The sequence below is a fragment of the Hypanus sabinus genome, chromosome 7, assembly GCF_030144855.1.
Source record: "Hypanus sabinus isolate sHypSab1 chromosome 7, sHypSab1.hap1, whole genome shotgun sequence".
NCBI lineage: Eukaryota > Metazoa > Chordata > Chondrichthyes > Myliobatiformes > Dasyatidae > Hypanus > Hypanus sabinus.
In genome coordinates, this window is record NC_082712.1 from 58,149,037 (window position 1) to 58,164,309 (window position 15,273).

At 40.4% G+C, this 15,273-nt stretch overlaps 1 protein-coding gene across 2 annotated transcripts in view; it reads left to right on the forward strand.

The window, feature by feature from the left end:
• Nucleotides 1-1,044: 1,044 nt before the first annotated feature.
• The window catches only part of prrc1 (proline-rich coiled-coil 1), a 43,602-nt gene continuing 29,373 nt past the window's right edge, over nt 1,045-15,273 (forward strand). For both annotated transcript variants that reach the window (XM_059974716.1, XM_059974717.1), the window contains exons 1-4: nt 1,045-1,153; nt 10,430-10,541; nt 11,875-12,231; nt 12,892-13,037. In XM_059974716.1, coding sequence (XP_059830699.1) covers nt 1,067-1,153; nt 10,430-10,541; nt 11,875-12,231; nt 12,892-13,037 — 702 coding nt within the window. In that variant the 5' untranslated portion in view covers nt 1,045-1,066. The remainder of the gene's footprint in view (nt 1,154-10,429; nt 10,542-11,874; nt 12,232-12,891; nt 13,038-15,273) is intronic.

Here is a 15,273-nt window from a genome sequence, read left to right on the forward strand (position 1 = left end):
CCCCATAGCATAATGCTACCTCCACCATACTTTAAAGTGGGGATTATGTTACCTGGCTCATGTGCAGTGTTAGATTTACACCATACATGCCACTTAGTGTTGAGGCCAAAATGTTCCACTTTCATCTCATCTGACAAGAACTTCTGCAACTTTACAGAACCTTCTAAGTGACACTTCACTGCCTTTACAGTCAACAATGTTTTTTTTAAAGCAGTATGTGTGGCATAAATCTGATACTGCATGTAAGCCAGATAACACCATCTCTACTGTAAAGTTATGGATGAGGTAGCATCGTGCTATGGTGATGTTTTCAGTATCCATGAAAAAGGAACACGTGATTCACAAATAGAAATTCTAAGTTAAATTGGTCAAAATCCCTGGTTGTAATACTTATTTATGTGAACAAAGGGTTGGGGGCTGAATACTTTTTCAAGGCACTGTAAACACATCGAGGTAGTACAAAAGGTTAAAAAAAAGAGAATGCAGAATAGAGTGTAATAATTACAGGGAAAATTCAGTGCATATAGACAAATCAAGAGATGAGGTAGATTGAGAGATCGAGTCGATCTATATCATATAAGAGGTCCATTCAAGAGTCATATAAAAGTGGAATACGATCTGTCCTTGAGCTTGGTGGTACGTCTTCTCAAGCTTTTCTATCACTGGCCAATGTAAAAGGAGAAATGAGAGACATTGACCGGAGGGGAGCAGTCCTTGAAGTTACTTTGGCTACTTTCCCAGTGCCGCAGGAATTGCAGACGGAGTCACTGGAAGCCAGTTTACGTGACAGTCTCTGCTGCGTTCACACCTCCCTGCAATTTCTTGTCGCTGGATGAGTGGAACTCAGGGTACTGGGGTGGCTGGTTTTCAGTAGAAAGTGTTGGAGAGGTAGGGAAGATACATATTCATGGCCGTGGGTGGGAACGTGGAAGTTGTCTGCGGTCTTCCGGATGACCAGAGGGAGGGGCGGAGCGCTTCCGTGATCGGAGGGTGTGATGTCCCTTTAAGACAATGCAGTTCCCTGCTGGGCGGGACTTGCGCTGTGACGTAGGGCAGCGGGCCGCTGATGGGTTACGTGGCGAGCGCTGACGTTGCTGTGGTGACGCGGCCATCTTGTGTGTCCGGGGGCCGAACGGCTGGCGGGGTTCATCAGGTAAGTTCTCTGTGGGCGCCGACACCTGAGCCGCTTTCGGGATCTGGTGCCGAGTGAGGCGGGGGTACCTCGGCCACCACCCAGACTCCGGGTCCCGAGATCCGAACACGATGGATTTAGGTGCCTGGAGCTTCAGGATAGGGGACGTGGCAATGCTGGAGGTGATTCCATTCTGTCCCAGGATTCACCTCACTCAATCCGGGAGTACTAGTCTGTACAGTCCCATTACCTACCCGTCTCTCCCCTGAGATTGACAACCCTCTCAGTCTCTGTGCAGAGGGCCAGTGTCGTATTGAGCGGGTTCTGCACTGATGAAGCTCCCATCACAATGGCATGATACCTCGGACAAGGGCTCTGTCTGGATGCTAAACTTCCCATTTGAGCCGTTATTCTAGGAGTCAACTTTTGTCCAAGCCGCGATATCACCCGTAATATCTGGTGGCTATCCCATTTCTGATCATGGAGTCAGACCGTGCTCTGATTTCACTGCTGTACACTTAGTAGCCACTTTATTAGGTACATCTGTACACCTGCTTGTTAATGCATTTATCGAATCAGCCAATCATGTGGCAGCAACTCAATGCCTAAAAGCATGCAGACGTGTCAAAAGGCTCAGTTGTTGTTCAGATCAAACATCAGAGCAGGGAAGAAATGTTATCTAAGTTACTTTGATCATGGAATGAACGTTGGTACCAGAGGTAGTAGTTGGTATGTCATATATTCCAAATTCTGAAACATTTTTGGCCCCAGGTACTTTAGATAAGGGGTATTCAATAATTAATGATGCAGTGGCTCAGTGAGATACTGAAAAAAGGGATTGTAATACTTATAGGGCCTGTGAAGAAATGGCAATATATATCAGTCATGAGGTATGACTTGAAGGCATTCCCACGATCTTGGTTTTTCCACCTTGTGCAGAGGTTTGATGGGGCTGGGCATTGCTTCTGGGGTGGATTTAGAATATTTCCAAAAACTTGTTTTGTTGTTTTTACCTGTAGTGGAGGATACTGATAGTGAATTGGTAGAGCTGTTAGTCAATACTGTTGCTGTATTCTTGATATTGCCTTGCTGAAGCATTTGACTGTTCAACTGTTATCGGGAACATTTACCAAATTCCTGTAAAGTTCATCTTTAAAAAGGTGACTTTTTTCCTCTTCAAAAATATCCTTCATTCATAAATACTTGTACAAATATTGGACTTAACGTCATTCACTGTATCAAGTATCACATTGCAAGTGCTTGTAATACATATGTTATGTCAATATATTAATTTCCGTTTCTAACCACTCACTGAGCTAGAAAGGCCATTAGGCAGGGCTTAGTCCTTCTGTACGTGATGGCAGACCAACCCTAAATTTTGACTCTTTTACATGGTGCAGCTAGCACAACTGCTGCATGTGTCATTTAGTTTGTTTGTCTGCACACAGTCCTGTCTGCATTTTAGAACATGCTAGTGTACAATATTTGGTTGTGGACAGTTCCCTGCACTGAAAAAATAAATCTCGGGCAGAACTCCTAAGTGTATCTTTCACATTTTTGATGTCAATTGATGCTTCTCCTGGTTTATGTCATTGTAAACTTTTTGTCGAGCACAGAGCCCTGTGTGGTGCACCCGTGCAGGATGAAGCTTTACAAAGACCATTGCATCTCCTTGCAGACTTGAACTAACACACAGTCCAGAAGGAAGTGGATAATGATTTCAGTTGCATCATAGCCAGTAGAAGCACAGCAAGCTATGGATCAGAGATCTGACAGAGATCACCCTGCTTACCATCCACCAAACATAGATTTGGTGCTTGTTTGAAAGTTCTGGTGATGAGGCATTCTGGCAAAAACAACAACAAAGACCACCATCTCCCATTCCCTTATTTTGCATTAACAGAGTGTCTAATTATAAAGTCATTGAAAGGTACAGCACAGAAATGAGCCTTTCAGCCCACCCAACTGTTTAAACTGCTTCCTTCCATTGACCTGTACTCAGACCATAGCCCTCCATACCCCTACCATCCACGTATGTATCCAAACTTATCTTAAATGTTGAAATTGAGCTCACATGCACTACTTGCACTGGCAGAAGTTCCCACTCAGCTTTGCCTTAAACATTTGACATTTCACCCTTAACCCATGACCTCTTTTGGTAGTTCCATCGAACTTCAGTAGAAAATTCCTGCTTGCATTTACCCTATCTATACCGCTTATCATTTTGTATACAGTTATCATTTTCTCAATCTTCGACATTACGCCCCACAGAATAAAGTTCTAACCTAGTCAGTCTTGTCTTATAACTCAGGACCTGCAGGACTGACAACATCCTTGTAAATTTTCTCTGTACTCTTTCAACCTTATTTACATCTTTTCTGTATGTAGGTATCCAAAACTACACATGGTATTCCAAATTAGGCTTCATCAATGTTTTATACAACTCCAACATAACATCCCGTCTCCTGTACTCAATACTTTGTAAGGTGTACTTTAGTTAATTATGTGGTAAGTCTTAAAGTGAACAAACCTCATCTCTTGCAAACAGAACAGTATGCAGATGGAAATCACAAACAGAAGAGAACCTGCATATGCTGGAAATCCCAAGCAACACATACAAAATGCTGGAAGACCTCAGCAGGCCAGGCAGCATCTATGGGAAAGGAATAAATAGTTGACATTTTGTGTCGAAACTCTTCATCAGGACTGAAAAAAAAAGATGAGAAGTCAAGAAGTACAAGATGATAGGGTGAAACTGAGAGAGGGGGATGGGGTGAAGTAAAGAGCTGGGAAGTTGATTGGTGAAAAGGGCTAGAAGAGGGGGAATATGATGGGAGAAAATAGGAGACCATGGAATAAGGGGGAGGAGGAAGAATACCAGAGCGATGTGATGTGTAGCTAAGGGAAAAAAGGTGAGATAAAGAAACAGGAATGGTGAAGATTGGGGGGAGGGGGGGGCAGTTATCAGAAGTTCAAGAAATCGGTGTTCATGCCATCAGGTTGGAGGCTACCCAGGCGGAATATAACGTGTTAATGCTCCAACCAGAGTGTGGCTTCATCGTGGCAATAAAGGAGGCCATAGACTGACGTGTTGGAATGGGAATGGAAAGTAGAATTGAAATGGGTGGCTACCAGGTGATCTCACTTTTTCTGGCGGATGGAGTATACAGGCTCAGTGAAGCAGTCTCCCAATATACAGGAGGCCACATTGGGAGCACCAGATACAATAGATAACCCCAACAGACCCACAGGTGAAATGTCACCTCACCTGGAAGGACTGTTTGGGGCCCTGAATGGTTGTGAGGGAGGAGGTGTAGGGACAGGGGTAGCATTTGTTCCACTTACAAGGATAAGTGCCAGGAGGGAGATTGGTGGGGAGGGACAAGGGAGTCATAGAAGGAGCAATCCCTGCAGAAAGCAGAAGTGGGGGAGAGGGAAAGATGTGCTTGGTGGCAGGATTCCGTTGGCAGTGACAGAGTTGTGGAGAATTATGTGCTGGATGCAGAGGCTAATGGGGTGGTGGGTGAGGACAGGAGGAACCCTATCCCTGCTGTTGTGGTAGGAGGATGGGGTGAGGGCAGACTTGCACAGTGGAAGAGGGCAGTGTTGATGGTGGAGCAAGGAAAGCCCCTTTCTTTGAAGAAGGAGGACATCTCATTAGTTCTGGAATGAAAAGCCTCATCCTGAGAGATGATGCAGCAGCGGCAGAGGAACTGAGAGAAGGAGATGGCATTTTTACAAGTGACATGGTGAGAAGAGGTACTATAGTCCGGGTAGCTATGAGAATCAGTGGGTTTATGAAATGTATCAGTGAATAGACTGTCTCCAGAGATCGGAAAAGGGGAGGGAGGTGTCAGAAACGGACCAAGTAAATTTGAGGACAGAGTGGAATGTTTTACAGAGATTGTCCACCCTGATCTAACTTCCAGTAAGCAGGTTCATTGAGGTGCAATCTTCATTTTCAAACCTACATGCTGATCCAAATTTTTACAGTATCAAATTAGCTGTTATTTAGACTTTAATGTTGATCAGGTTAAGAACAGTGATTGACATGGATTTGGAAATCAAACCTTACGCAGGTTCTCCCATACATTTTTAAAGTATTTTTTATGACACTAATCATAAAAGTATTAATGGTATTCATTAATATGTTTCATTAATTTAATTATGTATTGTTATGTTGATTATTCAATGAAGTATAAGAATTATAGCAAGCGTATGCAGTATGGTACAATATGGCTTCTATAAAAAACATATTTCTAATTTTGATGAAATCGGCATAATCCGCAGACTCCTTGTACTAATAAATTGAACTTAATTACTTAGTTTCATTCAAGTGCTAAATGAATGTCGGAAATAGTACTTCATGAGCTTATGATATGCCAATTGCTGATTAAAACTAAAAAAGTGTCTATTTACTGAATCAATATGATTCTACGCAATGCTTCTAGTTAGAAGTATGTCCTGCATGTTCTAAATATGTTGGCCTGCAGGTATAGACAGTTAAATTGAAATTCGCCTCATTATAGGATACTCAGCACACTTGCTATGGATCCTGGGGTGAGGTGTGAATCAGGACCTGGAAAGAGATCATGCTTCACTTACAGTGTTGCTGTTCCTTGCATTCCTGCTTTTTGCAGCTCCTTCAAAAATATAAGCAGAACCAGTCTCAGATGTTTGGTTTGCCATGCATAAACTGATTAATGGCGGAGTGCTTGATTTTTCTGTGAAATTCAGCCAGGTTCTGAGTTCATCTTTAAAATTGTACAATTGCAAAATGATTCATTTAAGACACAATCTGATTTCTGCTGTTTTCTCCATCCCCAACCTCCACACTCTTTTGAAATATCTATCATTCATTTTGTTGATGTGGAAAAGTTTCCTGAGCATCTGTGAAAGTAATCAGGGTAAGTTAACGTCCTTCAGCAGGCTACCTTCTGTCTCATTTCTGTCACCTAAATTTACACCACCTGAGCAGAACCATCTCAGCAGACAATCCAGTATGGTATTAAGAGAGGGCTGCACTGTCAGGAATTCTTGACTGCAACTAAATTTAATTTTGTCGCAGAAATTAAAAATAAGGATTGAAGCAGTTATGATCAGCTGATCATTTTCAGTAGTTAAACTTACACGGTCATTTTCAATATCGGTGCACTTTCCACACTGCACATGTTTGTTGGACAGGAGAACTAGACAAGTTCCTGCAAGTGATGATCAAAGCTACTGGGTTAGATCCAATGCACAAAAAAACTTGTAATATTGAATTTCATTTGTCTAAATCTCATACAAGTCTGAGAGTTCATCCTCTATTTATCCTCATTTGATGTTTTGAGTAGGCTACTCTTTAATGCTGTGGTCATATTGCAGAAACAAACGTTGTATGAGGCTTATTTAGACATACACCCTCTAATAAAAATGCATTTTATTCAGTCATTTGTAGTAGCCTCAAAATTTCTGCTGGTTTTTTATTGAAGATATTTTTCATTTCCTTAGACATTTTATTTTCCCAGTTAGAGGCATCACAAAAATGACTTGCTGAAATCTATATACTCTACATCTACTGCTCTTCCTTCATCAATGTGTTTAGTCACATCCTCAAAAAATTTAATCAGGCTCATAAGGCATGACCTGTTTGACAAAGCTATGCTGACTATTCCTAATCATTTTATGCCTCTCCAAATGTTCATAAATCCTGCCTCTCAGGATCTTTTCCATCAGCTTACCAACCACTGAAGTAAGTCTCACTGGTCTACAATTTCCTGGGCTGTCTCTACTCCCTTTCTTGAATAAGGGAACAACATCTGCAATTCTCCAATCCTCCGGAACCTCCTCCGTCCCTATTGATGATGCAAAGATTATTGCCAGAGGCTCAGCAATCTCCTCCCTCGCCTCCCACAGTAGCCTGGGGTACATTTTGTCCGGTCCTGGAGACTTATCTAACTTGATGCTTTCCAAAAGCTCCAGCACATCTGCTTTCTTAATGTTTATATGCTCAAGCTTTTCAATCAGCTGCAAGTCATCTCTACAATTACCAAGATCCTTTTCCGTAGTGAATACTGAAGCAAAGTATTCATTAAATACCTCAGCTGTCTCCTCCAGTTCCATACACACTTTTCCACATCACACTTGATTGGTCGTATTGTCTCACGTCTTATCTTGAAAGCCTTGGGGTTGTCTTTAATCCTGCTCACCAAGACCTTCTCATGGCCCCTTCTGGCTCTCCTAATTTCATTCTTAAGCATCTTCCTGTTAGCCTTATAATCTTCTAGATCTCTATCATTGCCTAGTTTTTTGAACCTTTTGTAAGCTTTTCTCCTTGTCTGGATTTTCAACAGTCTTTGTACACCACGGTTCCTGTACCCTGCCACCTTTTCCCTGTCTCATTGGAACGTACCTATGCAGAACGCCACACATCTATCCCCTAACCTTGAAACATGTTCTGATTCTTATCTGACCAGTGATAGTAACTGTCCTGGTGTACAGATGAATTTAACATGGTACCATCTCTGAGGGAAATACAGTGGTTCCTCTAGAAGTGATTCATGGCACTACCTTAAACATACGATTCTGTGAGAGCTCTTAAAGTAGACTGCTGCGGTGAAAGCATTTGCACTTGTGAGTAGCTGACTACAATTTGCAATGTCTTTGTATAGGGGATAGAGGACAGAAAATACTTTTCAGTGTTTGGTAGTCACCTTATTTCAGAATCAAAATCAGGTTTAATATCATTGGCATTTGTAGTGAAATTTGATGTCTTGCAGCAGCAGTATATTGCTATACATAATAATAAAAAAACTATAAATTACAAAGTGTACAATAAGTATATATAAAAAATAAATAAGTAGTGCAAAAAAGAAAGTAAATCAAAATAACGAGTGTTCATTGTCCCTTCAGAAATCTGATGGGGGAAGGGAAAAAGCTGTTCCTGAAACATTGAATGTGTCTGTCCAGGCTCCTGTATCACCTCCTTGATGGTAGCAGTAAAAAGAGGGCATGTCCTGGGTGATGAGGTTCCTTAATTATGCTATCTTTTTGAATTATTGCCTTTTGAAGATGTCCTTGATGCTGGGGAGGCTGGTGCCTAATCATGCAGCTGATTGAGTGTACAACTTTCTGCAGCCTTTTTTCAATCCTGTGCAGTGGTCCCTCCATATTAGATATGTGATGCAACCAGTTAAAATGGTCTCCACAGTATGTCAGTAGAGATTTACAAGAGTCTTTGGTGACATACAAGTGTCCTCAAACTCCCAGTGGAACCTAGCTGCTGTTGTGTCTACTTGATAATTGCATCAATATGTTGGGATAGATCTTCAGAGATGTTGATACCTGGGAACTTGAAACTGCTCACAGTTCTGCCAACAGTAGTTGTGTCATCGACAATTTTATAGATGGTGTTAGAGCTGTGCCTAGCCACATAGCCATGGGGGCAAAAACTGTAGAACCATGTTGGTTTGCTCTGAGGTGCAGTAGTGTTGGTTGTCTGTGAAGAGGAGATGTTATCTTCGATTTGCTCTGATTGTGGTCTCCCAGTAAGGAAGTCAGATATTCAGTTGCAGAGGGATGTACAGACACCCAGAATTTGGAGCTTGTTAATGATTAGAATTGAGGCTATGTTTGTGTTGAACACTGAGCCGTAATCTATAATCATCAGCCTGATGTAGGTAATGCTGTTGTCCAGGTGATCCAAGGCCAAGTGGAGTGTCAGTGAGATTGCATCTGATGTAGATTTATCATGGCGATAGGCAAATTATAGCGGGTCCGGGTCCTTGCTTGGGCAGGAGTTGACTCTGGCCATGACCTCTCAAAGCACTACATCACAGTAGATATGTGTGCAACTGGTCATTGAGGCAGTAGTCTGATTAAGAATAAGATGAGTAATAAGTACGCAGTACAGAAAGATATTGGCCAAGCATATCCGTGTTTATTTTGAGAAAGCTCTCAAATGGTCGAATTCTTATCTGCCCATTCAGTGGCTGCAACTGCAGATGAGGTTCGTGGCTGCACAATCTCAAAGGCCTTGCACATTAAGGGTGTTTATGGAAGAGTGGCAAGTAAGAAACCCTGGCTTTTAAAAAGAACAAACATATATATCCTTGCCTTTAAAAACTTGTCAAAGCGTAAAGATGTGGAAGGCCTTGTGGTTGGATAAGCCTAAAGTGGAACATTTTAGCCTCAACATTTAGCATATGTGTGGTGTAAATCTAATACTGCACACCAGCAGGTAACACCATCCTTATTGTGAGATATGGTGGAGGTAACATCAGGCTGTGGAGATATTTTTCAGCAGCAGGGACTGGTGGCGTCTGTCAGAGAGCTTAAACTGGGAGGAGGTTTGTCTTTCAGCAGGACAACAACCGAAAACACGTTGCCAGAACAACCATGGCGTGGCTTTAAATGAAGAAAATTTATGTCAATGAGTGGCCCAGTCAGAATTCTGATCAAACATTTCCGCCAAGACCTCACGATCCTGTCTGCTGTTGATTCCCACCTAACTTGGCACAGCTCGAGCAATTTGGAAAGGGGGAAACTTGCTCCATCACGTTGTGCAAAGCTAATAGAGACTTATCCAAAAAGACTATTGGCTGCAAGAGGTAGTTTAACTAAGTACTGAGCAAAGGGGGATGAATACTTTTTAACTGCTGACATTTCAGTTTTTTAAGTTTTGGTTTTTCCCTATTTTTTGGGCTCTACTGTGAGGAAAATAAAAGGAGCATGTAATTCACAAGTAAAAATTCTCAAATAAATTGATCAAAATCCCTGGTTATAACACTCATTTATGTGAATATAGGGTTGGGGGCTGAATAATTTAACAAGGCCCTATATTTCCATGTTAATTTATCCAATTTGATTTTACACATTTCCACTGAATATTCTGCCAGCAGCTTTTTATTCAACATGTAGCTTGTGTAATATCCTGAAAGTAAAATTTTGACTCTTCTGATTCTTAAGGCAGTAATTTTAAATGCATCCTCTAGATACTTGCACTCCTGCAAATTGAAACGGTTTCCCGTACTTCATTCTTCCAAATGCTGGTATTGATTTGATTGAATGAAGGCCTCCTAATCTCAGTGTCTTAACCTAATATGTTGCCTAGGATTTGCTGGGATATTTTTGACAACGCCTTTCCATTGACATTTTGAATTGTATGGTCTACAGGCTAACCCTTGTTAAAAAATTGCGACACGTACCTTTCTTGGCCAGTTTTGCTTTGAAGTAACCATCATATAACTTTATTCTTTTCTCAGATACAAACCTTTGCAGCTCACTAGACTTCATTTTATTATTTACTTACAATAGATTGTTATCGAAAGAAAAAAGATGATGGAGGAAAGTGGGATTGAGACAACGCCCCCCAGCACTCCCCCTCCCAATACTTCCATGACTGCAAGCAACACCCCAGTGTCCACAGGTATTGTTGCTTAAAATTCCAGTTATGTGTTTTCTGGCACAGTCTCTTGTCCTAGATATTATTGGTATTAATAAATAAATTAGTCTTATTTTAATAAGATGGAATAAATTTTAACAATCTATCGGGGGAACAAGTTTTGCAGCATTTGCTCTACCTTATAGATTCTAGAGGGGTTATTCTAGGAAACATTAAATTGACATTACATGGATTAGTTGGATTCTGGGTCTTCTGAATAATGTGTCAACATGTAATTGGTCTTGTCTGGATACAGATGGACAAAATGGTGACTCTGAAGATTTGAGGCAAACAGGGAAAAATGGCTCAATTGCTGGAAAATCAGATTCAATGGCAAACAGAGCAGATTTTTTTCCATGGTTGGTGTGTTTGAATGCACAGGCCAAGAGCACAAGATTGACCTGAAAAACTTCTTTATCAACAGAACACTGAAAGTGTGAAATATTTTACCACTAAGAAATAGTTATTGTCAATAGAATTAAGGGGGAAGCTACCCAAGTTCAGGAAGGATAAAGGCCTGGTAGTTTGTATGGCGCATAAATGATGTGAAGGTCAGATGGGTTGAATGGATTCTTTCTGTGCTGTAATGGCTAGTTCATTCTGAAATCATTTTGCTATAAAGTGGAAAAAAAAATAGCATTTCAAAAGGAAATTTAAATATTTGAAGGGAAAAAAATTTAAAAGGTAGAAGATAGAAAGTAGGACATAGTTGAAGACTTCAGCTGAAATTAGTAAAACTGCATTAGAGTAATGTACTCATCATTGTACCTGAATGAACAGTGGATGAAAACCATATTTAGATGTGGTTTTGAAACTTTTAAAATATACACTGACCAAAAAATCTCATGCTGTCTGGTGAATTTTCAGAAATATGGAACTGTGAGTTGCCCCATCAGCTGTATTTAATTTTAATCAGCAAATATACTGAAATTCAGCATGGAGCTCTTCAAAATGAAATTCATTTTTTAAGATGTATTTCATTCTTACAATGTAAGGCCAGTTTTCCCATTTGCCAGAATTGGAGATCATCCAAGTAATTTCTTCTGCGGCAAAACGAAAAACAAGTAAAACATTTATTCTAAATCCTCAACTCTGTAAAGTCTGTATGTTTCTGATTCTGTTAATATAAAGCTGTACTGATGAATGGAAATGTTTTATGCATACCTGTTTTCCATCTTGTGATGCAATGGTTCTGTAGAATTAAGATTTTACTTGCTAAACAGGTATTGTTGTGGACCTTGGTATGAACGATGTTTACATTAATTATGTTTTTAATTCTTTTTTCATTTTTTGTTTCACCTTGGACTCACCTATCTAGTTCTACCTAGCCCTTTACCTAATCCCATTACTACCTCCATTTCAGCTTTACCTCCCTCAGTCTTTTCTACGCCACCTCCTCCTAGACCGCACTTGCCTCCTGCCATGTCTTCTACACCCCTGACTGCTGCTGCTTCCCCAATTCATCCTTCTGCTGTTCATTCTGGTGCTGCAGCTTATGGCTTTCCTCCTTCAGCACCTCCTGTGGGCTCTCCACCTGCTCCTATCTTTTCTGCACCTCCTACAGGTCCACCCATCACTGGTTTCTCCATGACTACAAACTACGACATCACTCGAGGTCATGCTGGTCGATCTCCACAAACCCCACTGATGCCAACTTTTTCTACATCCGTCACAGGTCGTGGTTTTATTTCAGTATTACATATGTGTATAGAAACTAGCTTATGTTTAGTTGGAAATATGTGTTTAAGTTCCTTAATGTAGCTTAAATGTTTTCACAATATTTATCAATCTTTGAACTAAAAATGATACTTTCCCTTGTACCTTAATATAAAAATATTTTAAGTGTTTGGACTGAGACCGCCATCTATGTTCTGATAGTTATTTATGATAGTAGAGTATTGAAGGAGAGTAAGGATGCTTTTCTACCTTACTCTTCTTACTCATCTTCATGTCCTGAAAAATCTTCTGTAGTTAATCTGGATTTTGTGGTGTTCTCCAAGTCCTTTGACTCCAGTTTAAAAGGTTATTTTTGGCTATGCTGGTTCTTACTAGTACTTTCTAACCTGGAGTAACAACATGAGAAAAAAATGCACTCCACAAAACATATGTCCAGTATTTTTTGGTATTCCATCTTGTCTTGCCTGATACATACTGTATATATATCTACATATAAATGCGTGTGGCAACAATCATGAAGTAACAAGTTTGGAAAATGTATTAAGATGCTAAATATTAATTGGTTTTGTTATATTTTCCAACTTTTATTTTTTTAGCATGTATTTTGCTAGATATGGAAAGAAGTCTTTGTGTGTAATGATTTATTTACATTTGTCAGGAGTTGTGCCAGGTACCCTGACTCAGGCCCCTGCTCCTATGGGAGGTGGTTCCTCTATTACTTTCCCGGAGGAAAAGGAGGACCCCAGGATGTCTGTGCACCATGACCAAGGTGGTGCCGGAGGAGGATTCTGGGGTTTTTTTAAGGTGAGTTTCAGTGATTAAATTCCTGTCACTCATTTGGTTTCACTTCCCTAATTAACTTAAGCAGAGTGATAATCTAATGCATTGTTAGGAGTCCATATAGACAAGTAAATTTTAAACTTCTGAAGCGTTTCTTTCTCATGAATCTATATGGAACCCTTCATGTTCCATTTGTAACATCCCATGCAACTAACGAAAGAAGCTCCTGCACATTAACAATGTGATGATGATCAGATAAGTCTGTTATAGTCATACTGATTGGCCAGAATACTGGGAATAACTCCTTTTGCTCTTTTTAAGACTTGTGCTTGGGATACTTTCCATACATTTGAATGTGCAGACTCCTTGAGAACTGTGCCAGAATGTAATTCTATCTGTTCAAACAAATGTAGTTTGACACCCAGTGTTATCGTGATGTATTCTCGCATTGGTTTCTGATGTTTGTTGATACACAATTTTTCCAACTGAAGACCTAACTAATTCAGTAAAAAAGGGCTCATATCTGTACATCTAGGAGCAGCCTGAGAGCATTCAGTTTTTCATTTGGAATCCTTGTAACAAATTCAATGGAAACTTACAATAAATTAGGCTGGAGTAGGATGCAATTTTCATTGTTGAAATTAAGGGAATTTGGTTTTTTAGGCTGCTAGAGGTCTCTTTGTGAACGTGTACAATCTTAGCAGGGTAGAATTCCTGAAACTGCAGTATTCACCACTGTGAATATCACTTTAAAGGTCAGTATTTGCTTACCAAGCAAGAAGTGATAACCATCTACTGATTATTTTCATTTGCTGATTGTGGTGTCTAGTATGCCAGTTACTTAGTTCAGAAGCACGTGTGTTCAGTCACCAGGATATATGTTGTTAACTACTTTGAAAACAAAAGAAATCATGATTAAAACATAGTATAGAGTGTACAGTACAGTGATGTTGTGCTGACTTGCAGTATTGTGCTGATAACCTACTAATCAATCTAACCCTTCCCTCCTTCATAGGGCAAAGCCTTCCATTTTTCATACATTCATATGCCTATGTAAGAGTTAAATGTCCCTATTGTATGAGCCTCTACTGCCACCATCAGAAGTGCATTCTGGTTACCTGTGACTCTGTGTAACAAAAAAAACCTCTGACATCTCCCCTAAATTTTCCTCCACTCACCTTAAACAGATATACTTTGGTATTGGCCATTGCCACCTGGAAGATAGTCACTGGCTGTCTACTCTATGGCTCTCATAATCTTATACAATCTAGCAAGTCAACACTTATTTTCCTTCGGGCCAAAGATAAAAGCCTGGCTTGTTCAAAATTTCCTCATAAAGCATTCTCTAATCCAGGCGCAATCCTGGTAAGTCTCTTCTGCATATTCTCTAAGGCTTCTGCAATAATAACTGAACACAGTAATCCAAGTGTGGTCTAACTAGAGTTCTATAGGGCTGCAACATTACCTTGTGGCTCTTGAACTCAATCTCCCAACTAATAATGGGAAGTACTCCGTACCCCTTCTTAACCACCCTACAACTTGGACGCCAAGACTCCTCTGTTCCTCCATACTGCTAAGAATCCAGCCATTAACTTTATCCTCTGCTTTCAAGTTCAATCTTTCAAAGTGTATAACTTCACATTCTTTTCAGATTGAACTCCATCTGCCACTACACTGCACAGCTCTGCATCCTGACTATATCTATCCTGTTGTAACCTATGACAATATTCTACACTACCCACAACACTACCAAACTTCATGTCATCTCCAAATGAACTAACCCACTTCCTCATCCAAACTTCAAAGTTCAGCTCAAAATACATTTAGTATCAAAGTATATATACATCGTACAACTTTGAGATTCGTCTCCTTACAGACAGCCACAAAACAAAGAAGCCAAAAAGAACCCATTAAAAAAAAGACTGTCAAACACCCCATGTGCAGAGAGGAAAGAAACAGAGCCAAGTAAATGTCATGGAGCAGTGAGCAGAAGAAGCCCTACCCTTGCCTATGTCCTTACACCTTTGCTTTTTCAGTCTGACCCAGCGTTTAAATCTTCTAAACATTGGGTCATTCCTCGCTCTTGGATCTGGGCCCTGTCACTTTGATACGTTCTCGGCCTGGACCCCATTGCCATGTTTCAGCATGTACCAGAATTTCCCAAATCAGCCTGGCACTTAGATTGATCAAACCGCAAGTCTTTCCTCACTCTCAGCCATTTATTGAAATAACAATGTGTAGACATTACAGAACCACAGAA